The sequence below is a fragment of the Arachis ipaensis genome, chromosome B8, assembly GCF_059453495.1.
Source record: "Arachis ipaensis isolate K30076 ecotype BB chromosome B8, ASM5945349v1, whole genome shotgun sequence".
NCBI lineage: Eukaryota > Viridiplantae > Streptophyta > Magnoliopsida > Fabales > Fabaceae > Arachis > Arachis ipaensis.
In genome coordinates this window covers 139,665,196-139,688,812 of record NC_142443.1, presented here as the reverse complement: position 1 = coordinate 139,688,812, position 23,617 = coordinate 139,665,196, and the positions used below count along the sequence as shown (strand labels likewise).

The window sequence follows — 23,617 nt, the reverse complement described above, 5'->3', positions numbered from 1 at the left end:
ACTTTAATTTTTTAAATATAATATTTTTTTAAATTTAAGACGAGTTCACCTGGGCAAACTTCATTTCAATTTTTTCCAAATTCACGTAACTCAAATTTTTAAGTCATTATCATGATCTTCAAAAATACATAGGAGTACACAAAAATACATAGACAATAACAATGACTTCTTCAATATTACCAATGACAATCATTATCATCGTCTCCAGACATATACAGTACACAGGAATAAGTCATATTTGACAAGGATTTTTTTTTTCATTATAAATTTGAAGTAAAAACCATTATTTTTATTAAAAATATGACTTATTCCTGTGTGTACTCTGAAGACGATAATAATGATTACTATTGTCCGTTGTGAAATTTAAGAATTTGAGTTAGCCATTTTTTTAGAATTTAAAGGGGAGTTAGCGGGGTGCGATGAACTTGCTTTGAAAAAAAATCGTATTTAAGAAATTAAAGTTGACAAATAAAAATTAGAAAAATAATAATTTCTTTATTTATTAAAAAAAAAACGTATTTTTAGATATTGAACCATTTTTTTTCTGATTTATTTTTCTTGGTTTCTGAGTCCAAGAAACGTTATTATGCTTATAATAATAAATAAAAGAGGAGGAAAAAGCAATAGAATAATACATACTCTTTCTCTTCCGGAGTCCAATGAACTGTTTTCTTTCTTTCACTAGTCACAGTTAAAGGTTGGTGTTCGATTATGTTGGTGTTGGCAGGTTGGTTTTGTTGACTTGTTCCGGGGAGGGAGAGTGGGTTGCGTTCCAATGTGGTGGGAGGTGCAGCAGGTGCGATGGAGGTGTGATGCAGATTGATATAAGAGTTATGGATGAGATTGATGTCGGTCATGAGCTTCTGGAAGCGTTCCTGTATCTGCTCGGGGGTCTTCCCGGGGAGACAAGCAGCCACATCATCCCACCGCTTCTGCATTGCTTCCGGAAGACATTCCGTAATAAGCATTTCAAACACTTTATTCTCATCCTCACTCCAGACGGGCTCAGGCTGTGCCTGAGGTTGTTGATAGCCACACACGTCAGCGGCAGACTGCACCACAGGCACATTGCCGGGAAACTCCGGCGGAGGCGGAAGCTGAGGCTGAGGCTGTTGATTACCACCCAAATTGGCGGCAAACTCCAGGGGAGGCGCATTGGTGGCAAGCTCCGGCAGAGGCAGAAGCTGAGGCTGAGGCTGTTGATTACCACCCAAATTGGCGGCAAACTCCAGGGGAGGCGCGTTGGTGGCAAGCTCCGGCAGAGGCAGAAGCTGAGGCTGAGGCTGTTGATTACCACCCACATTGGCGGCAATAATGTGGTTTTCGTCCCCAGTCCAGACCGGATGATACTGAGGCAGAGACTGAAACTCAGAGGGCCACTGAAACTGAGTTGGTCCCATGTCGGCGGCAAACAGTAGTTCTGCCTCTGTCAATGGAAGCAGTGATTGAAACGGAGGCTCCTCCCACAGTTTCATAGTTGAGAAAGTATCAAATTCTTCTTCGCTCATTCTTGGATTAACTACTTCTTCTTCCTTTTAGGATTCCAAATTAGATTATGGGTACTTCTTCTTAGAATTTTATTGGCCAATTTTATAGTATTTATAAGGAGTTCTTTAAATTTTACTTAATTTATTTTTTTGTAGTATTTAATTTTTTAAGAATGAGTTATTTTTATATTTTTTAAATTAAATATTATCTTATAATCTTTTTAGATAAATAAACATTATCTTTTAAGTACTATTATAAATCTTTTTATTAGAATTTTTAATTAATCAATTTTATGATATTTATGAGAAATTTTTTAAATTTTGCTTAACTTATCTTTTATAATAAATTTTAATTTTTTAAAATTATTTATTTTTATATCTTTTAAATTAAATATTAATTTATAATATTTTTAGATAAATAAACACTTTCTTTTTTTAAACACCATTTTAGATCTTCTTATTAGAATTTTAAGTTACATTAGGAGTAGTTCTTCTTTTTGTTAGGATTTTAAATTGGATTATCGATACTACTTCTTCTTCTTAAGGTGTTAAATTAAATTATGGATAAATCTAAAAAGATTTCATCAACTTAAAGTTACTATTATCTTTTATCAATAAAATCTTAAAAAAGTTTTTGAAACATAACAGTACCATTAATCTAAGTCGCACTAGTTTAAATTAGACTATATTGATTTTGCTTTTTAATCTAACACGCCTTAGGTAAACATACATCCTATTATTACAATCTGATTGAATGAAAAGTGTAAAATAAAATTGCTCTATGAATACTAAAAATTAATCATTACATATTTATATTTTTATATATGTTGTACATATATTACATATATTTTTTTAATAAATTAGTTCACCAATAAATAAGTAAACATTTTACAGTAAAATAATTAACCTCATTATGTTAGAATAACCAAATATTTTTTGAGTAGTATAATTGATTTTTTTCTTGAACATCAAGTTGAATGTAAAAATAATTATTTTAAATGCTGGGATTTTTTTTTGAATAAACGCTAGAGTTTAAAGTAATTATCTTTTTATTTTTGAAGTACAAACACTGATATAGATATAAATCATGCACACATAAATTTTAAATTTTTATAAGACATAAATAAAACACAATATATATACATATAAAATATAAAATATTTTTAGATAAATTATAATAATATTTTAATTACTTTTAATGTCTTTTTTAATTAGACTAAAGGGCTCAATTTTATGGAAATGGATCGTATATGTGCGCTTTTCCTCGATATGGAATCAAGGAGGGCTAGACATGTATGTGGGGCAAATTTTTGGTAGCTTTTGGGAGAAGAACTCGGACCGTCAGAGTTCTTCGTTAGTGAATTTCTCTCCCCGAAAACGCATGGTCCGATTTGAGATGGTGGAGGAAAAAAATTTTCGTGCATATAAATCGGACCCACTCGAACGGTCCGAGTTGCATGTTGAGAGTGTGAGTTGATGAAGATTGAAGTCGGACCGTCCGTTTTGACTAGGGATGCCAATCTTCTTCATAAACCGGGATATGAAAACGCTGGAACTCGGAGGGTCCGAGTAGTGAGACCCCTGACACCACACCGTGGTGAAGGCCCTCCCTACCCCATAATGCTGTCCAACTCCACTCGAGCTCCAATAACAAAAATAAAAAGCGTAGACTAAAGTGCCCGCATAGAAAAAGTTTACTCCATATCATATCAGCCCCTTCAGCTTACAGTATGGACAATGCTCATTTGTCAACACTGATAATTCAGCTTAACTATGAAGAATGGAAGCTGAAAAACTTGAACCACTCACTATTTCATGATGAAATATGTAATACCATGTCAAGATCAAACACCAAAATTTATTAAACAGAATCTCAAAAATATTCAACTACTGAAGGTATTCTTTAAAACTGTAGTGCAGAAACTCATAGGATTACTTGATATATATATTTTTTGGGGAATGCTAGGGGGACAATGACTTTGTTGAACAATATGAATAACCACCAATCAAATAAAAACACACTACACCTCCAAATTAACCCTCTAAATTTTAATATTAAAATAACCATCCGTACACTAGTAAAATGAACATCCGATATATCTATTGTTTACATTGTTTAATATTTTCATTGTTTACCTATACTTTTCCATATTTTTTTTACTTTCAATTGCTTGAACACGTGCAGCTAAACAACTGCAATGCATCTGATGAATGGTTTTGCATAAATCAATCGATTGGTGAAAGTAACTAATCGATTGAACAATGAATTAAATGTGGATATTAAATAGACGGATAAAAAATAAAAAAAATTGGATATTTAGTAGATGGATGGATGTTCGAAAGAAAAACAATGAGATTTTTTATAAAGAGAATGATACACGATTTTAATGGTGGGATTGAATAATTGGTGATGGATTATTCACCAATTTATAATGTTAATATTAAGGAAAAGATAAGATTAGAGTATCTAAATCAAAATAAAACTTTACAAAAGCAAGATAGAATTTTAAAGATAAGATAGATGAATAAGAAGATAATTATCTTTAATTAGCTAAATACTCAAATGAACTGAAATCGATTGGTTACTTTCACCAATCGATTGATTTATGCAAAATCATGCTTACCAGCAATATACAATCGATTGTTTAGTGATGAACTGAAATCTAATCGATTGGGTTAAATTTCAATCGATTGGTTTGATATTCCAATCGATTGGATTTCAGCGAAACACGATTTCATGAATCCTCAAGAACGTCTCGGATCGAATGTAATATTTTAAGAAAATTGGGATCCATGGAGGATATAATTGTTGTTTTTGTATTTGATTGTTAATGAACATGATAAATTTATGATAAATTAATTATTTATAAAATAAAAAATCATTTTTATAATTATATAAAATATATAGGGTCAATTTATAATTAAAATTAGTTAAAGGACTATGTAACAGTTGTTAAAAAAAAGTTAAAAAATATGTTTTTTACTTGGACCACTAAGTGGTCCAAAGGTTCCTGGACCACCGAATCCTGAGCCAACTAAGATGAAGAACATTGTTTGAAAGTGTAATAAGAGAGTAACGTTTTTTATTGTAGGTAACAACTGAGCATACATGAGAACGATGTGTAAAGCAGTTTGGTCAAATCAGAAAGAAAAACCATTGTCTCCAATGACAAAAGTAGATCAAACAGAGATAATAATCCAAAAAGGAACCAGAAGACCCCAAAAACAGAGATAATAATCAATTTTATGAAAAAATCAACCACAAATTTAAGAAATTCTCAAATTCAAGATAGAAGTAAAAAGTAAATTATGTGAGCTTCTTTGACCTCATCTTCTTGCAAATTGTGCGTCCACGAGCCTTTGTATGTGCTCCGTCAGCTTTGACAAATATTCCGGCTCCGTGCATTTTTCCGGTGGAAAACTCACCTTCGTAGGTTGCTCCGACGACCACCCGAACCATCCGCACTCCCCTTCGCACATGCAACCGTCCGACCGTAGCTATTTTCCAGCGCGGCTACCTTCCCGGTTAGGGTTCCGGCGTAGAGGCCACCGTTGGGAGCGATCTGACTACAGACGTTCGGCATCACGCGTCGTGACCCTGGCGGTGCTCGATGACGTCATTCCCTTCTTCATTATCTTCTGATTTTTTTCTTCTTGGTAGTGTGAAGCTGTTCAGTTCAGAGTCAGGCACAGTGAGAAGCGTTTACTGCATCTTCTTTTTTTCTTTTTTGAGTTTCAGATCGGCGGCAATAATTTCCGGCCGTATTATCTTTGAAGTAGGGTGTATGCATGAATCAATGATGTTGCCGTTGCTTTTTTGTTGTTCTATTTCATTTGGAGAGAGAAACAGTGACTAGAGAAATGAGAAATAATGCATTGGGAACGTTGCCGTTTTCATTTGGAAGAGGCGGGAAAAAGCAAGGCGTTGAGTGAATGTCTTTTTTGTCATGGAAATGTTTTTTTGGGTTAAGTTTATTTCCTTTTATCCATGTTGCTTGTTCATCAAAAACTTTTTGGACCTGGCTAAGTACAGTTCATTTCTTCAATTATTTATATTTGTTTCGGTCAAAACAAAAGCTCAAGACCATTATTATCATACATCTTTTCCTCACTCTTAATTAGTTAATATAATTTTCACTAATTTAATAAATATTTAATTGGTTAAATTTTTTAATTATATAAACAATATAATTACATTATTTTAATTATTTTTATCAATTTATGTAGAAATTGCGTACTTTTTACTGGTGGAGGATATGCTAAATAGAAGTATATACATGTTTTCTTAGTTTTCTTAGAATCTGTGTCCCAAAGCATCGCATTATAATAGGGCAGCAGATGGCCTAGTGGCGTAGGCAGATCTGGAGCAGTGTAGAAGTCAGTGGCTAGTGGCGGAGGTGATAATGTCCGCGCTGAACTTGATGGCGTGGAGGGCAGGGAGGAGCGCGAAGCCCCTTATACACCCAACGAGCAGAATCAAGCCGGAAAAGAGATTGGCGAAAATGCGGAGAATTGTTCGAACAGCGCAGCGAAAAAAAACATTCTACCAGGTGTAGTTAATGAGATCCATGCTAGTTTGGACGAGAGTGGTAAGCAGCATGTTGGCATATGTCTGATGAGGGATGATGCCGTGCAAGATTCAGATTTAGAGGATGAGAATACAGTGATGCAGAAAATTGGGTTGGATGATGAAAGGGTTGTAAGGAACTTGGAAGATTCGGAGGACTCGAAGCAGGATGCAGACGGTGAAACTAATCAAGATGAACACGGAGGAAGTTGGGATAAAGATATGGCTGAAAATAGGGCTGCTTGGGATCTGGCTATCGAATCAGGAGCTGTTTTATATGACGAGGATAAGGACATTATGGCTATTCTCCAAGTTCAGAATGAAGTATTGGCACAAAAAAAAGGCAAGCAAAACAGAAAGAGAAAGTAAGAAGGTGCCGCACTAAAAACCGAAATAAGGTGTGTAATAAAGTTTTTAAATGATTTTAGTTTGTGGAATAAGAGGTGTAGTACCCTCACTACCAGAATGTCACGCTTCCGGCTGCGCCACTCTGATAGCAAGAAGTATTACGACTACTTTACATACTAAATATTAAAATAGGAGCCTGTGACTCGACACTGTATCACTGCGTTCTTTGAAAATCGGAAAATAAATACTTTATCTTAAGAAAAATACAAGCAGGCATAGATTCATATACAAGACTCCTTACATAATATATATATATATATATATATATATATATAACATACAACTCCTATCCCTCTTACAAACTTGTGATAACAAAGACGAGGGAAGAAAATAATCCAATTAATACAACAACATAAAACCAAACGCAGTTTAACTCTTCTTAATGTTTCTTCATTCGGTTCCTGAAAAGGTAAAGCTGTAGGGGGTGAAAACCTAACCACACGGTCTCACCACGGAGTTTCAAAGTTGTCATAAGAAGATATTTAATAAGAAAACTATTTTCAAGTTCAGTGATTATCATTGCCTTATGAATCTTTTAAAGACCAATAGGTAATCGTTCAAAACCTTTTCGAAGAAGCAATGTCTAATTTTTCAAAAATCCAAAACCTTTCCTTTTTTATAAGAGAATCTCAATCAGAAACTAACCACGCAATCAAACAACACAATCATTAACTCAGCACCAAAGTTCATTCTCAAATGTAGCACACCAGGATAAACACACGCAAGACAGACAAGGAAAGCACAAGTAGGCAACAGTTACAGTAAATACTTCAAGTAGCAGTTACCATAGTTCTGAAAACCGGACCGGACCGGCCGGTTCAACTAGAATAACCGGGAACCGGTGGTCTAGCCAGTCCGGGTGACGGAGAAAATCGTCTGACAAAAAACCGGTGAAAAAACCAGTTGAACCGGCGATTAACCGACGAACCGGAAGAACCGTCCGGTTTTTTGACGGTTTAGTGGTTTGCAGCTTCAATGCCAAAACGACGTCGTTTTGGCTTAAAAAAAAAAAAAAGAAGAAGAAGAAAAGGCAAACGCGTAGCGCCGAAACCTAACCCACTACCACTAACCCTAATCTCAATCTGAGCTCAGCTCCCCTTTTCCCTAACCTAATCTGTGCCAGCCTCCATTCACCCAGCAAGGCCACCATTCGCCATCGACAACCATCGACAGCAGCTGCGACCACCACCGGCCGAGCCCGCCTCCTCGTCGCCGAACGTCACTTAGCCCGCCCCTCATTCGCCACCCACAACCATCGACAGCAGCCGCGACCACCACCTGCCGAGCCCGCCTCCTCGTCGCCGAACGTCACTTAGCCCGCCCCTCATTCGCCACCCACAACCATCGACAGCAGCCGCGACCACCACCGGCCGAGCCCGCCTCCTCGTCGCCGAACGTCACTTAGCCCGCCCCTCATGCAGCCGCGACCACCACCGGCCGAGCCCGCCTCCTCGTCGTCGAACGTCACCTAGCTCGACCCTCATTCGCCACCCACAACCATCCACAGCAGCCGCGACCACCACCGGCCGAGCCCGCGTCCTTCTGAATTCGGTAAGACTCTGTTCTATGCTCCTTCTTGATTTTGGATTTTGATTTTCTGAGGTTCTGTGAGCTCGCCTGTTCTATGCTGCCTTCTTGATTTATGATTTTGATTTTCATCATTGCTGTTGTTGATTTTGAATAATGAATATGTTTTGCTGCTTCTGTTTGTTGCTTAATGATGAAAATTTTTTGCTACTTCTGGATATGCTTGCTGTTTCATTATATTCATGGTTTTCTGAATCATTGCTGTTGTTGATTTTGAATATGTTTTGCTGCTTCTGGTTGTTGCTTAATGATGAAAATTTTTTGCTGCTTCTGAATATGCTTGCTGTTTCATTATATTCAGAATGATGAAAATTTTTTGCTGCTTCTGAATATGCTTGCTGTTTCATTATATTCATGGTTTTCTGAATCATTGCTGTTGTTGATTTTGAATATGTTTTGCTGCTTCTGTTTGTTGCTTAATGATGAAAATTTTTTGCTGCTTCTGAATATGCTTGCTGCTTCATTCGGTTTCTCTGTTTTTCTCTCTAGATCTGTTTCCTCTGATTCAATTTTGTGTATATATGTATACATTTTTGTGTAAATTGTGTTGTTTTAAATTTGATTTGTTTTGTTTGAATGGTGCAGTACTGAAATTGATATGGTTTTGAAACTTTAATTAAAATAAAAAAAAGAAACTGATGATTCTCTTCTGAGCTCACTGTCACCACCGTCATTCCTCCCTCGCCGTGTCTCCAGTAAGCCGCTGCTTCTTTAGTTTTGATTTCTAAGATTCTGGCTTCTGAGTTGATTTTTTGTACTAGATTCTGAATTGTGATTGTGTTCTGAGTTGGGTTGTTCCTTAATGTGAGTCTGAATTTAATTTGAATTGTTTCACTTAGTTTTTCTGTTTCTAGATTTGGAGGTTGAGTTGTCTGTAACTCTGTATTCTGAGTTTTTGTTGTTGAAAAGCATTGAATTTGTTGAATCTATTAGGGTTTGGTTAGTTATAAGAGGCTTGTTGCACAATAAGAAATTTCATCAATGTGTTATTCAATTGAATTGTATATTGGCAGCCCAAAAAGGGATAATTGAATTGTATAAGAGAATTGATGTTGAATAATTAGCCTTGGCTTGACAATGTTGCCTGCAAGATCTTTAATTTTTTGCAGTTTGACTGGAAATTCTGCCTCAGTTAGTTGTTTTAAAGTTATCAATAAATTTAACTCAATCTGAATATTATCAATGAACTTTTCATCTTCAATTTTTTTTATATCTTAAATTCTATTAATTTTTTTTTTACTTAAAAATTCATGAATTTTAATGAATTTAAATATATAAAATTATATATTTAATTTTTAATAATTTTATTTAATATTTAATTAAACCGGTTGAACCCCGGTCGAACTACTGAACCAATGAACCAGTTGCCTCACCGGTTCATTGACCGGTCCGGTTCTCGCAACCTTGGCAGTTACAAACAGTTTAGCAATTAGGCAGACCAAAACAAGTTCAAACCCAAGCAAAGCATACAAATGCATATGATGCATGCCTGTCCTATGGCTGATGAGGCTCATTTGTCGGTTATCCAGCAAACCTGACAAGTTTGAATTGTCTTTAGACTGTCCCCCGACGTGCATCCCCAAGAGTCTATGCATAGCTTTTTCTCAAATAATCAATATTACTTAATGGGGGTAACATTCCCGGAAATTTATATAGTGCCCCGTCACACTTACGTCGTAGGGTCAACAGAATATCGAGTTTTCAACCTGGTACATGTGGTGGCAAGTCACAGCACTTAATCCAGGGAACCTCGTATCTCAGATATTTCAAATTCATAAGCCATATGAATAATTCAAATATCATATTTTAACATTCTCAACATCATAATCATTCATCAATCCAAATCTCATTTTCAAATTTATTCAAAAACCATATTTCAAAGAAAATTCTCATCAATCCTCACCATCCTTCTTTCCATCCCGTTCATTAACAATCCCAATTCAAAACATAATTCTTTCTTTAATAAATAAATCAATCTTAAAACGTATAATGTTTAAAAACAAATCTTTTTAAGTAATTACTTCAAATAAAACTTAAAATTTCGGCAGCATCTCCTCTAAAACTCGGACACTGCCACCCTTTTCGAGTCCCATCCAAACATTTCTCAAACCTTTTCTCAACCATTTCCAAATCTCAATCATTTTCCAAAATTCAACTACTTCCAATATCAAATTATTTTCAAATCGAACCAATTCCAATAATAAAACTCTTTTTAAAATCAAAGCAGCTCAAATATTAAATCATATAAAATCAGACTAACTCAAAATCAAATCGCTTCAAACTACTTTTCATAATAACCAAGTAAATAACTTTTCAAACTAATTTCTTATCAACAACCATACACCACTCAAGCAATCAAGCAACCAACAATTCAGTCTAACAAATCATCCCATCCACAGGACAAGTATAATCACAGAAATATATCTTTTTGCATCAATATCTATTTATAACAACTCTGTAATATAAAATAGATTTTTAGAAAAAAAAACCTACCTTAATAAGTCAAAACTATAGACCAAACACGTCACCGAAACTCTTTTCCTCTCGGCCCGACATTGGTAACAGCCACAACCACAGCTCCACGGTATCCACACCCACAGCAGTAACTTAAATTCACCAACGTGCAGCAACCAGATCTCGATCCTAAAGCATTAACGTCGTAGAATCTTAACAACATATAATAGAACAGCGACTGACAGAGTTTAAAATTGAAATAAGGAATAGCTTACCGTACTAGAGAGGAGCGACTAAACCGAGCAGCCGCAATGACAACAATACTCGCTACAATCAACGGCTCAGAGCAAAGGCGGCAGTAGTGGAATGGTAGCTCTGACAGCGGCGTACGACAGAGTAATTCACGATAAACAATCCCTAGCACAAACAACCTCAGCAACAACTCTTATAGTAACCAGAATTTTGACCGATAATAAGAGAAAACCAAAACAGAGCTAGAGTTTACCAAGAAGGTGGCGGCTACAGCGGCGGTTTCCGGCGACCAGAGGTACGGCGGTTGTTCCTCATTGATAATCGACGGCGGCGGCTGAAGCTTCATTGACGGTGACTTGGCAGTGGCTTGAACGGCTTCTCCTCTATGCGCGCTCTGCTTGACGGTGACGGACTCAGAGACGGCGGCGACGTCACACGCAGCAGTAGTTCGTGATGATGACGATGGCGGCGCTGACTTCATGGCGAGGAGGACAGCGGCGACGGGGACTCGCGGAGACAACGACGGACGCGAGGGCAGGGCTTTTCCTTCCTCGCGCACGCTCTCTGCTCTCAGACGACAACACGGCGACCCAACAGTGGCGGCGGCGCTACAGTGGCGCGATGACTCCTTTCCCAACACCGGCGATGATGGCGATTCGGGATGAGGGCGCCGGCGGCGACGGTAGCAAGACACGAGGCAACTTCTATCTCTCCTTCCAGTCGCGGTCTCTCTCTCTCTTTCTAAATGACTCGACGGTGACGGTGGCTCCTAGCCCCACCGGCGCCGTCCCCTTCCCTTCCCCCTCATCCTCTCAGCTCTCCCTTCCTCCCGTGTCCTCCTTCTTCTTTCTTTTCCTTTCTTTTGTTTCTTCCTTTTGCAGGTTAGATTAGGAAAATTGAAATGAATATGGCGGTTAGGGTTTGGTCAGAGAAAGGAAACATTGGCGATGGTTAGGGTTAGGTTAAAAGGGGTTAGGATTTTGTGTGTTTGATTTTAGGATTAGGGTTTAATTTGGAAAAAATGTGAAATTAGGGATTTTTGGACAAATTGGAGTTTTCTTAAAATTTAATAAAATTAAGAGATATTATATTAAATTAAATATAAAATATCCATCTTTAAAATACCGGTTAAATACAAATTTATAAATTAGTTTCGATTAAATGCTAATTAAATAAAAATTGGAGACAAATAAATTAATTCTCCTTCATTTATAAAATAAGGTTAAAAATATAAATATTTAAAATTAAGGCATATAAAATATTCACTATTTTTTCAATTATAAAAACTCTAAATAAAAAATAAGATTTTACTCAACTTTTATATAAAAATCTCCGAAATACAGTCTTAAATAAATATAATGCATCGTAAATAATTAATTAATAACTTTTAAAAATTTAGAGGTCTTACATGAGGGGTTTAGGGGGTGTTGGAAAGTGGAAAATGGTAAAAAAAATTTAAGAGTAAAAATAATGTGAATATATATTAGGATTGATAGAGACAAAGAAGGAGGTGATTTCTAAGTTTGATGTAGTGCAATTTTGGGGTAATGATGCGGTGAGTTTGAAATTTGTGGGATCGGAAGGTGCTTCTGGAGGTTTATTAATAATATGGGATGTTATGATGTTTAGGTTGAGTAATTGTTACAAAGGGGAGAGATGGTTGTGTATAGAAGGGGAATTGACAAACAATAATTTTATTTGTGCTATTTGCTTGGTGTATGGTGCGTATACAAGGGAAGAGAAGTTTGCTGTGTGGGAAGAGTTGAGTTTTTTATCTGAAATATGTCAGGTTCTTCTTTGCTACATGGGTGTCTTCAATGAGATTGTGCAGTTGGAAGAAAGAAAAGGTGCTAGCGTGTTAACAGCTTTATCGAACTGGTGGATATAGAGCTGAATGATTGTAAGTTTACGTGGTTCAGGGGTCAATCGTGCAGTTAAATTAATAGAAATATTGGTGAGTTTGGTTTCATTGTTATCATTTGGAGCACTTGGTTGAAAAGAAATGACAGAATTTTCAGGAATCAAGAATCAGGTGTTGCAGGAGTAGTTAACAGGTCGATTAAGAGTTACAAAGAGTAGAGTAATATTTGATCTTTTAGGTTGTTAATAGCTTTTGTCGAAGATAATTAAAAATTAGTTTATTTTATCTATTTAGTACTTTTCTATTGAGACGTTGACGTTCCACTTTGTTGTATTAAATTTTTATTTCAAAAAAAAATCCATCTTAAAAGTAATAATATAAGAATGTGTGACTTGATAATATACATCTATTAATAATAATGATTTAAGAATGTGTCTTGACAATGAACAAGAATATCCTAAATTTAATTGTAGTTGATAAGTCTTCTGATTAATAATATTTGATTTTCTAATTTTTTTTTCATATCTAAAGTCGATGATTATGTTAAATAGAATTTAAGTGAGAATGAAATACATTTTTTTAAAGAAGTAATGTTACGTATACAACTTTTTTTTATAATTAAGTTCAATTAAGTTGGTGCAAAGCTTAGTGAAAGAATATATATATATGTTATTACTTTTTTTTTAAGAGAACAAAACTTTATTAATATAGCACATAAAATTTTGCATACATAACACAAATCTTTATATATAATACAAATTTTTATTGTAAATATATTCTGTTTGTTGGACGAGTAGTCAATGTTATGTGTATGTAATTCTCAAAATTTTTCTATGCTACGTATAAAAATTTTATGTTATGCAACAAGATTTTTGTGTTGTATACCAAAATTTATGTATTGTGCGTATTTTATTGGTTAGATGTCAATGTTTTGGGCATGTGGTCCTTAAAAAATTTTTGTGTTGTATACTAAAATTTTTATACTTTAATTTTCTGAACATTTATAAGAGAAGAAGGAGATGAAGATGATGAGAGCGATAATAATAATAATAATAATAATAATAATAATAAGAAAAATAAAAGGAGAAGAAGAAATTAAACAACATTAAGAAGATTACAACCCTAATGACAATGACGATAACGACGATAGTTGCGATAGTAACAAAAGAAAAAAGAATATAAGAATAAGAAGAAACAGTGACAATATTAAAGGAGAAAGAAGTACGTAAATAAATTTTTATTTTTAAACAAGTTGATTAAATTTGATTATCCAAAATATTTGGACATCTAATATTTTTGTTTTTAAAATATATTCATTAAACAAACTTGTAATAACTCTTTAAAAGTATTTGTTTTATAGAAATTAATTATAATTTTTTCTATAAATTTTTTACTATTATTATTAATTACTTCAATTGTATAAGAGGATGAATATAGCTACTCACAAACCATTGTTCAAATCATTGACAACTCTATTTAAGAGTGAAGGCAAAATTCAATAACAAAATAGCTAGTGGATGGGTTGTGCATTGTGGAGTTAGTTTGAGTAGTATGGTGGTTATTATATGTATGAGGACTCTACTATTCAGTTATGTACACACTCTTGTATTCTAAATTTACAATTAAATGCAACATTTTTGTTTGGTAAGTCGGGTACTGGACGGATCGGATGAATGTCCTTATTAACAAAAGGGGAAAGTCGTCTGGTCGAACATCTCCGGGTTGGAATAGGCGAGGTCCCGAGCTCTTCAGATGTGAAAAGGGGGGTGTCACCTGCAAAGACACTCCGACGCGCAAGTCAATGAAGTGTGCAGGCGAAAAGAGAGTAGTGTAGTGTAACGTACCTTGGGGGAAGGGTAAGGTCTTCCCCTTATATACTGTGTCAGAAGTGGGCCTGACAAGGGCAGGTCCACTTTCTCCGAGGCGTGCTCCTCACAGCTGTAACAGAGCTGTCAAGGACGCATGTCCGGGTCGGTGATTCTCGGGTCGGGCCAGCCCGTAAGGGGGCTTGGGCCAGGCTGTAACAGTGCCCCCACGCGCCAGTAATAGTCGTGAGAGCTATCAGTGGCGTGTTATTCCTTGTTTCATGCGTCATCGTCAGGTCGGCCGCCCGTGGGAGGGACGTGCCCCCTGCGCGCGTGTCTCTTGGTTGTTGGGGCAACCGTTTGTCGCTTCGTTCTCCGTGCTGATCATTAAATGCTCATAATGGGTTGCAAAACCCTGTACGCAAAGACTATTTTGCCCCCAAGTCTTTCGCGCTTCCTGGGTGGCAGTTTTAAACAGTTTGTTTCAATTTTTCCTTTTTCCACTCTTGCTCCTACCATCTCATTCTTCTTCACCCAGAAAATCCCAGAGCACCCCAGAGCATCCCAGGGCCTCATCCTAGCATCTTCGTGCATTTCTCCTTCTTCCCTCTTCGTTTTTACAACCATTTCAGGTAACCTTTGGTCCTCTCTCTTTTCTGCTTTGTTGTTGTATGCTTGTTATTTGTATCTTGTTTGATTTTTGTTGCTAGGTGACTTTTTAGTGCTAAGTAGATGTGTTAGGAGAGAGGTACCATTCCAGGGTAGGTTTTTAGGTGGCTTGCGTGGTAGGTATAGCTTTAGCCATGCTTGATCTTAACTGTTGAATAGGATGGACATAGTTTCTGAGTTTTTCCCGGATTCCCAATCTCATAGACTAATGGAGTGGTACCCCCACTGTAGGTATGCCTCGCGTTGTCTCCCGGGCTTCTGTTTTCGCCGCGAACTATGACCCATACGCTTGGGTGACCTCAGATGTGAAGGACTCGCCGAATCAGATGGATCTGGCAGAGTTGACGGAATTTCGGCAAGCCGGGTATTTGTGCGGGGGGACAGATGAGGAGGCCAATTATGAGACCTTCGTTCCTGCTCCCAATGAGCGGTTGTATGAGATTAATTTTTGCTCTCCCCGGGTTGCCGACTGGATTTGGTTTTACAAAGCCATGTTCACCCAAGTCGGCGTTCACATACCGTTTTCTGATTTTCAGATGTCACTTCTTAATCGGATATCCGTGTCGCCGTCGCAGCTCCATCCGAACAGCTGGGCTTCTATCCGCTGTTTCGAGATGGTTTGTGAATATCTCGAGCTGCCGGTGTCGGTGGATGTCTTTCTCTTCTTCTTCAACCTTACCAACCCCTCCAGACAAGGGAAGGCGAGAAAAGGGTTCCTGTCCTCCGGTCTGCCCAAGGTCGGAGGGTGTTTGGCCTGTTCGAGGACTCCTATCATGGGTTCAAAGATAAATTCTTCAAAGTTCGTCCCGTCGAAGGTCGCCATCCCTTTTGGTTGTCGTTAGAGGGGGAACGCCTCATTTCGACGTATTGGAGCTTCGGGGCGGGGTCTAATTCTTTCATTAAGGTGACCTACAAGGGAATGTCTCCTGTAAATAAGAGGATCGCTGATGTGTTGTTTGCTCTTTTTGGAAAGAACCCCGTGAACCCCACCTCCTTATGGGTGAACGGGAGTCCGCCAGGAGTTATATTTGTGAGCTGTTTTGTCTTGTACTTTTGCATTGTTTATTATTTAATTTGCTCTTCCCGACTTCACGACTAACGTATTTATTTCTCTGTTGTAGTGGAGATGTCTGCTTCGGTAACCGGGCTCGAAAATTTAGTCAAGACCTTCTTGGAAGATAGCGACGAGGAGAAGGCTGACGAGAAGGATGCTGCGGAGCCGGAAGGCCCTACCGGGGAGAAGGAGAATCAAGTTGTACCTTCTCCCCGGGATTTCGAGATGTCCGACAAGAATTCTGCCTGGATGCAGGCTTCTCCCGTTCCCGATGAGACGGCCGATATTGGGCAGTCGTCCTCTACTCAGCGGGAGCATGATAATTTGAAGCTTGTCCCTACTCCCAAGAGACAAAGGGCATCCTCCAGCCCGGAAGGAGCTCTCACCGTGATGGAGAGGAACTTCGATGCTGGGGCCTTTATTGATAATCAACTGATTCCCGGTACGGAGGATCACTTCCTTGGTACCAAACTCGCGGGGCAGGCGAGGTGGATGTATCGTACCCTTCTCCGCGGAGCGGTGATAGCCCGGAAGGCCGAGTTCGAGTTGTTGGGCATGCAGGCGTTGCAAAGGAAGCTCGATACTGCTGCCCAAGCCAACAACGAATTCAAGGTCCATGTTGAAAAGCTTCAGGAACAAATGGCCGCGGCGGAGAGGGGGTGCAAGGATACCGAGGAGAAGGATGCGTCCTTTGAGGAAAAAATGAATGCCTCCGACGCCACCGTCTCCCGTTTAACCGAGCGGGAGATGACTCTAGAGAGCCAGCTCAACGCTGCGCAAGGTCGGGTGGTCGCTGCGGAGAAGGAACGTGACGCGGCCGTCTCGTTGGCTGAGGTTGCGCGAGCCGAGGCGAAAGAGTTGAAAAGGAAATACAAGGCGGTCAGGGAGCAGGGAAAGAACGCAATCTTTATGACCGAGGAGGCTCTCAAGGCCCAGGTGAAGATCGTGGTCCCAGAATTCGACACTTCGGCTATTGGAGTCTTCAAAACAATCCAGGACGGCAAGATTGTCGATATGCCCCGGAAGTGAACTCTTGTAACTTGCGCTTTTTCTGTTTCCTTGTAGAATACTTGTTGAAACCATTAACTTTTATACTTTAGTGGTCGCCTGGTTGGCTTTATGATTATCGCCTTTATTTTGTTTGTTAGCATTTTATTTCGTTACCGTTTTTTCCGCGTGGACTTATCGCTTGTGTCTGTTTTGCCGTTTGTGCTGGTAATTTAGTTGAAACCGTCTTGGTCTTATTATCGCGGCCGTTCGTTATGGCTACGATTCGGTTGGCTCCCGGGGTGATCAATCCCGGGTTGCCGTTGAAGAATGCGATGCTGCGGGATACATGTTGGGGAACAATAGATAGGAGAATTTAGACAAGTAAAAAGTAGTCGTTAGCTGGACAGTTCTATGAGCACGGTAGGCGTTTAATGAAAGTAAATCATTGGAAATTAACATTTGATAAAATTAAACACCTATCTAACTCATTGGGTCGCTTGGCTAGTGTGCCCAAGCTACGAGTAGAATCTTCTTAGGTTACCTGCATTCCACGTTCTCGTGATTTCTTTGCCGTCGAGTTTTTCCAGCTTGTAGGCGCCTTTGCCAAGCACTTCTTTGACTCTGTAAGGGCCTTCCCAGTTTGCCGCCATCTTTCCTTCTCCTGGAGACGGTGGCCCGATGTCGTTTCGTCGCAGGACAAGGTCTCTTTCCTCAAATTCCCTTCTGAGGACCTTGGTGTTGTATCGCAGGGCTATCCTCTGTTTTAGCGCTACCTCTGACAAGTGGGCCATCTCTCTGACCTCGTCTACCAGGTCTTTGTCCACTGCTTCGACCCCGTACGTTAAGCGGAAGGGGGTTTCCCCGGTGGAGCTTTGCTCGGTTGATCGGTAGGACCAGAGAACCGAGGCAAGCTCGTCGACCCACGTGCCTTTTTTGCTGTCTAGACGCTTTTTAAGACCCAGTAAGATGATTTTATTTGTAGACTCCGCTTGCCCATTTGTTTGGGGGTGTTCAACTGAGGAGAACTTCGGTTTTATCCCCAAGCCAGTGAGAAACTCTGCGAATTTCTTGTCAGTGAATTGCGTCCCGTTATCCGAGATGATGATATCCGGGATGCCAAAACGGGTTATCACCTGTCTCCACATGAACTTCCTACAATTGGACGAGGATATGCTAGTGAGTGGTTCGGCCTCTATCTATTTGGTGTAGTAGTCGATGGCAACTATGAGGTACTTGACCTGCCCTGGGCCAACTGGGAAGGGTCCCAAGAGGTCGACTCCCCACCGTGCGAAAGGTCGAGTGGACGTTAGCAGACTCAGCTCGGAGGCTGGCACTCTGTGAAAGTTGGCATTTTGTTGACACTTCGTGCATCTCCTTACGAACTCCTTGGAGTCATTCATCATTGTCAGCCAGTAGTATCCAGCTCGGATGAGCTTCCTTGATAGGGCCTTGCCCCCGATATGGTGGCCGCAGCACCCCTCATGGACTTCTCTGAGAACGTAGTTCGTCTGGTCGGGGTGCAGACACTTCAGCAAAGGTTGGCTGAGTCCCTTTTTGAATAGCTGATCCTGTATGATCGTATATTTGGCGGCCTCCCTTCTTATCGCTTTGGCTTCTTTTTCGTCTTGGGGGAGTTTGCCGTTTTGCAAGAAGTCAGCGATGGGGTCCATCCAAGAAGGGGCTATTTTGGTCAGGTGAAAGGCAACTGCTGGCTCTTTCGTGATGCCTTGGATGAGGGAACGGTTTCCGGTTCCGGGTTTTGTGCTCGCCAGCTTGGATAGGAGATCTGCCCGTGTGTTCCTCTCCCTTCGAACGTGTTGGACCGTGACCTCTTCAAATTGTTTACTCAGCCCTTTGACCCTATCTAAGTATTTCTGTAGTAATGAGTCTCTAGCTTGGTAGCTTCCATTCACTTGCGAAGTAATGACTTGCGAGTGACTGCATACTTCCAGCCTCTTGGCCCCGACTTCCTGAGCTAGAACCAAACCCCCCAGGAGGGCTTCGTATTCTGCTTGGTTGTTCGACACGGGAAACTCAAACTTAACCGATTGTTCATAGATGACTCCGGCCGGACTTTCTAAAATGATCCCGGTGCCCCCGGACGTCTGGTTGAAGGCTCCGTCTACATGGAGCTTCCATCGTGTGTCCACGTCCTCGGTTGGATTCCCAGTTACTTCCACCAGGAAGTCTGCCATTGCTTGCGCCTTAATCGCGTGTCGGGGCTCGAAGCCTAGGTCGTATTGGGATAGTTCGATGGCCCAGGTCATCATTCTTCCCGCTAGATCAGGCTTTTAGAGCACCTGACGAATCCCTTGGTCCGTTCTCACGACCACCTGGTGACTCTGGAAGTATTGTCGTAATCAGCGGGAGGAGACCAGAAGTGCCAGTGCCAGCTTCTCCATTTTGCTGTATCTGAATTCTGCCCCTTGCAGTGCTCTACTCACAAAGTAGATCGGTTGCTGGGATTTCCCTTCTTCCCGTACCAACACCGCTGCGAACGCCCCCTCTGTGATGGCTAGGTATAGGTAGAGTGGCTCTCCGGCTTTCGGCTTCCCGAGAACTGGGGGTGCTGCTAGAATCTCTTTGAAGTGGTTGAAGGCTTCTTCGCACGCAGGGGTCCACTCAAATGCTATTCCCTTCTTTATCAAGGCGAAAAAGGGTAGGGCCTTTGCTGCCGACGCACCGAGGAAACGGGACAACGCTGTGAGCCTTCCCGTCAGCCGCTGAACGTCTTTGATGCAGCCTGGACTCCTCATCTGGAGTATCGCTTGGCACTTTTCAGGGTTGGCCTCCACTTCCCTCTGGGTTATCATGAATCCCAGGAACTTTCCGGCCTCCATGGAAAAGGAGCACTTAAGCGGGTTGAGCCTCATGCCGTGTTGTCGAAGGGACGCGAACACGTTCTCCAGGTCGCTTATGAGATCGTCAGGGAGGGTGGTTTTTGCGAGGATGTCATCCACGTAAACTTCCACCGTCTTGCCGATGAGGTTGATGAATATTTTGTTCATCAGTCTTTGGTACGTTGCCCACGTGTTCTTTAGGCCAAACGGCATCACTCTGTAGCAGTAGGTCCCCCTGGCATTATGAACGCCATTTTATCCTCGTCTGGCCGGTGCATCGGTATCTGATTGTAGCCAGAGTAGGCATCCATGAAACTCAGATACCGGTATCCCGCAGCCGCGTCGACGAGTGCATCGATGTTGGGAAGGGGGTAGCAGTCCTTGGGGCATGCTTTATTGAGATCGGAGTAGTCCACACACATTCTCCATTTTCCATTGTGCTTTTTTACCAGGACCACGTTTGATAGCCAGGTCGAATAGTCCAGCTCCCGGATGAACCCCGCTTCGAGGAGGCCGGCCGTCTGTCTGGCCACTTCCTCTGCTCTTTCCTGAGACATCTTTCTCCTTCTTTGGGCCACAGGTTTGGCTTCCGGTCTGACGGATAAGTGGTGCGACATGAGACTGGAGTTTATGCCCGGCATGTCGGCGGGTGTCCAAGCAAACAGATCGCCATTGGCTCTGATCATTTCCATCAAAGGCTCTTTTAACTCATGGGGGAGGTTCCTATTCACGAACGTGAATTTTTCCTCTGAGTTCCCGACCCTAAACTTCTCCAGGTCCCCCTCGGGTTCGGGTCTTGGTTTGTCATCGACTCTGGCGTCCAGGTCGGCGAGGAATATTCCCGATGCCTCTTTAGACTTTTTCCTTAACGAGAGACTGGTGTTGTCGCAAGCGATTGCCATTTCCAGGTCTCCTCTCACAGATCCTACTGACCTTTCTTCAGTTATGAACTTCATTACTAACATCCTCGTGCTGATGACTCCTCCTAGGTCGTTGATTGTCTTTCTCCCCATGATGATGTTGTAGGCGGTGGAGTCCCGTAGGATCACAAATTTGGCCATTACCGTTCTCCTCCCCTGTCCTTGTCCCAGTGAGATTGGCAGGGTGATTATGCCGTCCGGCTTCATGAAATGGTCGCCAAGGCCTACGACACCGTGCTGGTGCGTTTGTAGGTCGGCGTCCCTTAGGCCCAAAGCATCGAACACATTTCGGAACATGATGTTCGAGTCCGCCCCCGTATCTATGAGGATTCGTTTGACGAGACCGGTTCCTACTCTGGCCGTTATGACCATGGGAGGACTCTCTCCGATCTCGTCGAACCACTGATCTTCCGGGCCGAACGAAATGGGTGGGAGCTTTCTAGCGCTTCGCGTAGAGGATGAGGAGACCGCCAGGACTTTGGCGTCTTTCTTGTGTGCCGACTTTGACCAAGGTGTTGCATTCCTAGCTGTTACCACGTTCACTACGGTGAGGCCCTGGTCGTCGTCCTCCAGCTCTTGGCGTCGCTTCGGTGCCCGAGTCCTATCCTCGCCGTCGTGGTCGCGATTCCGTCGCCTCGGCTCCCTTATGAGGTGGGAAAATGCGGCTAGCTTTCCATCCCTGATGGTCAGCTCCAATGCGTCCTTTAGATCGAAGCAGTCTTGGGTTTTATGCCCATAGCCCTTGTGATAGTCACAGTAGAGGCTTCGGTTTTTCCCTGTTCGTTCCTTCAGTGGTCGGGGCTTCGACACGATCCCCTTTTCAGCAATTTGTTGATAAACTTCCATGATCGGCGCGGTGAGGGGGGTGTAGTTGGTGAACTTCCCGACACGAGGAAATGGTCTGGGAGCTTTGCTCGGGCCGCCGTCTCTGGCGTGTTCCTTTTGTCCTTCTCCGCTTCCGCGGTGCCGGTCTTGGTTATGAGAGGGCTGCCGTTTGTTGGCAGCCACGACTCGGCTCACTTCTTCGTCGTTGATGTACTCCTTGGCCACACATTGGATTTCCTGCATACTCCACACTGGTTTCGTGGTAAGGTGCTTTCTGAAGTCCTCATTCAGGAGTCCGTTCGTCAGGCACAAACTCGCGACTGAGTCCGTCAGCCCGTCAATTTCCAGGCACTCATCGTTGACTCTGTCTAGGTATTTCCTAGTCGACTCGTCGGGTCACTGGGTTACCCCGAGCAAGTTGATTGGGTGCTTCGCCTTTGCAATCCTGGTCGTGAATTGGGCTAAGAAGGCGTGGTTGATGTCTGCGAAGCCGGTCACCGAGCCTTGCGGGAGGTTATTGAACCACCGTATTGCAGGCCCCGCCAGGGTGACCGGGAAGGCGCGGCACCTTACCTCGTCTCCCACTCCCTCAAGGTTCATTCTGGCCTCAAAGGCCGTGAGGTGTTCCAGCGGGTCTTGCGTTCCGTTGTACCTCATGTCCGTTGGCTTGTCAAAGTGTTTTGGCAGCCGGACCTCGAGTATGGAACGATGAAACGGGGTTGCCCCCATGATCACGGGTCCCCGTGTTCTCCTGGTTCCTTCTTCATCGTCCTCCCGACGAGCGTCTTCGGTTTCTCGACCTGTAGTGTGCCGCCTTTCTCATCTGGCATAGATGATGGGGTCATGGCGTCTTCTAGCGCATCCTCTTTCCCCAACGCTCCCGGATTCGGCCTGGGGGCTGAGCGTGTGTCTGGAGTGGCTCCTAGAGTGAGAGCGGGAGTGGCTTTGTTCTGGGGTGTGCTGGTCGTGTTCCCTGTCTGCCAGCCGGCGTTCCAGGTCTTGCATCCTGTGGCGCAGTTCTTGCATTATCCTGGCGTGGTTGTCGCCAGTTCCCCCTAAGGGGCGTCCTTCGCGAGATTGTGTTGGGTGTCTTGGAGGGGATCTTGTGCGCTGCTGGGAAGTAGTCGCGGCAGCGTCCCCTCCGGGCTCGGCCTCGCGGCCTGTTCCACTTTGGACTAGTACGAAGTCCATGGGCGATTCCCACAGACGGCGCCAATGTTCGGTAAGTCGGGTACCGGACGGATCGGGTGAATGTCCTGATCAACAAAAGGGGGAAGTCGTCTGGTCGAACGTCTCCGAGCTGGAATAGGCGAGGTCCCGAGCTCTTCAGATGTGAGAAGGGGGGTGTCACATGCAAAGACACTCCGATGCGCAAGTCAATGAAGTGTGCAGGCGAAAAGGGAGTAGTGTAGTGTAACGTACCTTGGGGGAAGGGTAAGGCCTTCCCCTTATATACTGTGTCAGAGGTGGGCCCAATAAGGGCAGGCCTACTTTCTCCGAGGCGTGCTCCTCACAGCTGTAACAGAGCTGTCAGGGACGCGTGTCCGGGTCGACTGCGGGGCGTCCCATCCCCGACCGTTCGGGTCGGGTAATTCTCGAGTCGGGCCAGCCCGTAAAGAGGCTTGGGCCAGGCCGTAACAACTTTCTTCTTTCTCAAGTTACTCTCTTTTTTTTGTTTTGCTTTCTCTCATCTCATATCAGTTGCAGCATCATTCTTTGAACTGAACTAATATTATTTTCTTAAATCACATTATTTTCATAGTATTTAGAGCCTCTAATTTTGTATCACCTTACTCAATTTAATCATGAAAATCACTCTATCTAATTCATTGGCACAAAAAACTTGGCCATTCTGCCATAAAAATTATACACAATGCTATAGATAAATATTCCATTCT

The 23,617-nt window shown here is 41.8% G+C and overlaps 3 protein-coding genes across 3 annotated transcripts; all 3 read right to left on the bottom strand.

Moving 5' to 3' along the window:
• Positions 1-10,836: 10,836 nt before the first annotated feature.
• On the bottom strand, positions 10,837-11,236 carry LOC110266134 (uncharacterized). Its single transcript, XM_088496503.1, has 2 exons — positions 11,009-11,236; positions 10,837-10,920 (listed from the first exon to the last, which is right to left on the bottom strand). Exons 1-2 carry the CDS (start codon positions 11,234-11,236, stop codon positions 10,837-10,839), a joined length of 312 nt encoding a protein of 103 aa, XP_088352629.1.
• Positions 11,237-18,330: 7,094 nt separating this feature from the next.
• LOC148550073 (uncharacterized) lies at positions 18,331-19,401 on the bottom strand. Its single transcript, XM_088495922.1, has one exon. It carries the CDS (start codon positions 19,399-19,401, stop codon positions 18,331-18,333), a length of 1,071 nt encoding a protein of 356 aa, XP_088352048.1.
• A 785-nt stretch (positions 19,402-20,186) lies between these two features.
• On the bottom strand, positions 20,187-22,376 carry LOC148550072 (uncharacterized). Its single transcript, XM_088495921.1, has 3 exons — positions 22,128-22,376; positions 20,424-21,956; positions 20,187-20,258 (listed from the first exon to the last, which is right to left on the bottom strand). Exons 1-3 carry the CDS (start codon positions 22,374-22,376, stop codon positions 20,187-20,189), a joined length of 1,854 nt encoding a protein of 617 aa, XP_088352047.1.
• Positions 22,377-23,617: the final 1,241 nt, after the last annotated feature.

Coding starts and splice junctions, on each gene's coding strand:
- LOC110266134 (XM_088496503.1), bottom strand. CDS start 11,236: ATGAAGTCAGCGCCGCCATCGTCATCATCACGAACTACTGCTGCGTGT. Junction 10,921..11,008: donor CTGTAGCCGCCACCTTCTTG/GTAAACTCTAGC, acceptor TGTTTGTGCTAG/GGATTGTTTATCGTGAATTA.
- LOC148550073 (XM_088495922.1), bottom strand. CDS start 19,401: ATGACCTGGGCCATCGAACTATCCCAATACGACCTAGGCTTCGAGCCC.
- LOC148550072 (XM_088495921.1), bottom strand. CDS start 22,376: ATGAGGTACAACGGAACGCAAGACCCGCTGGAACACCTCACGGCCTTT. Junction 21,957..22,127: donor ACCCAATCAACTTGCTCGGG/GTAACCCAGTGA, acceptor TGGAGTATGCAG/GAAATCCAATGTGTGGCCAA. Junction 20,259..20,423: donor GGCTATCAAACGTGGTCCTG/GTAAAAAAGCAC, acceptor GGCTACAATCAG/ATACCGATGCACCGGCCAGA.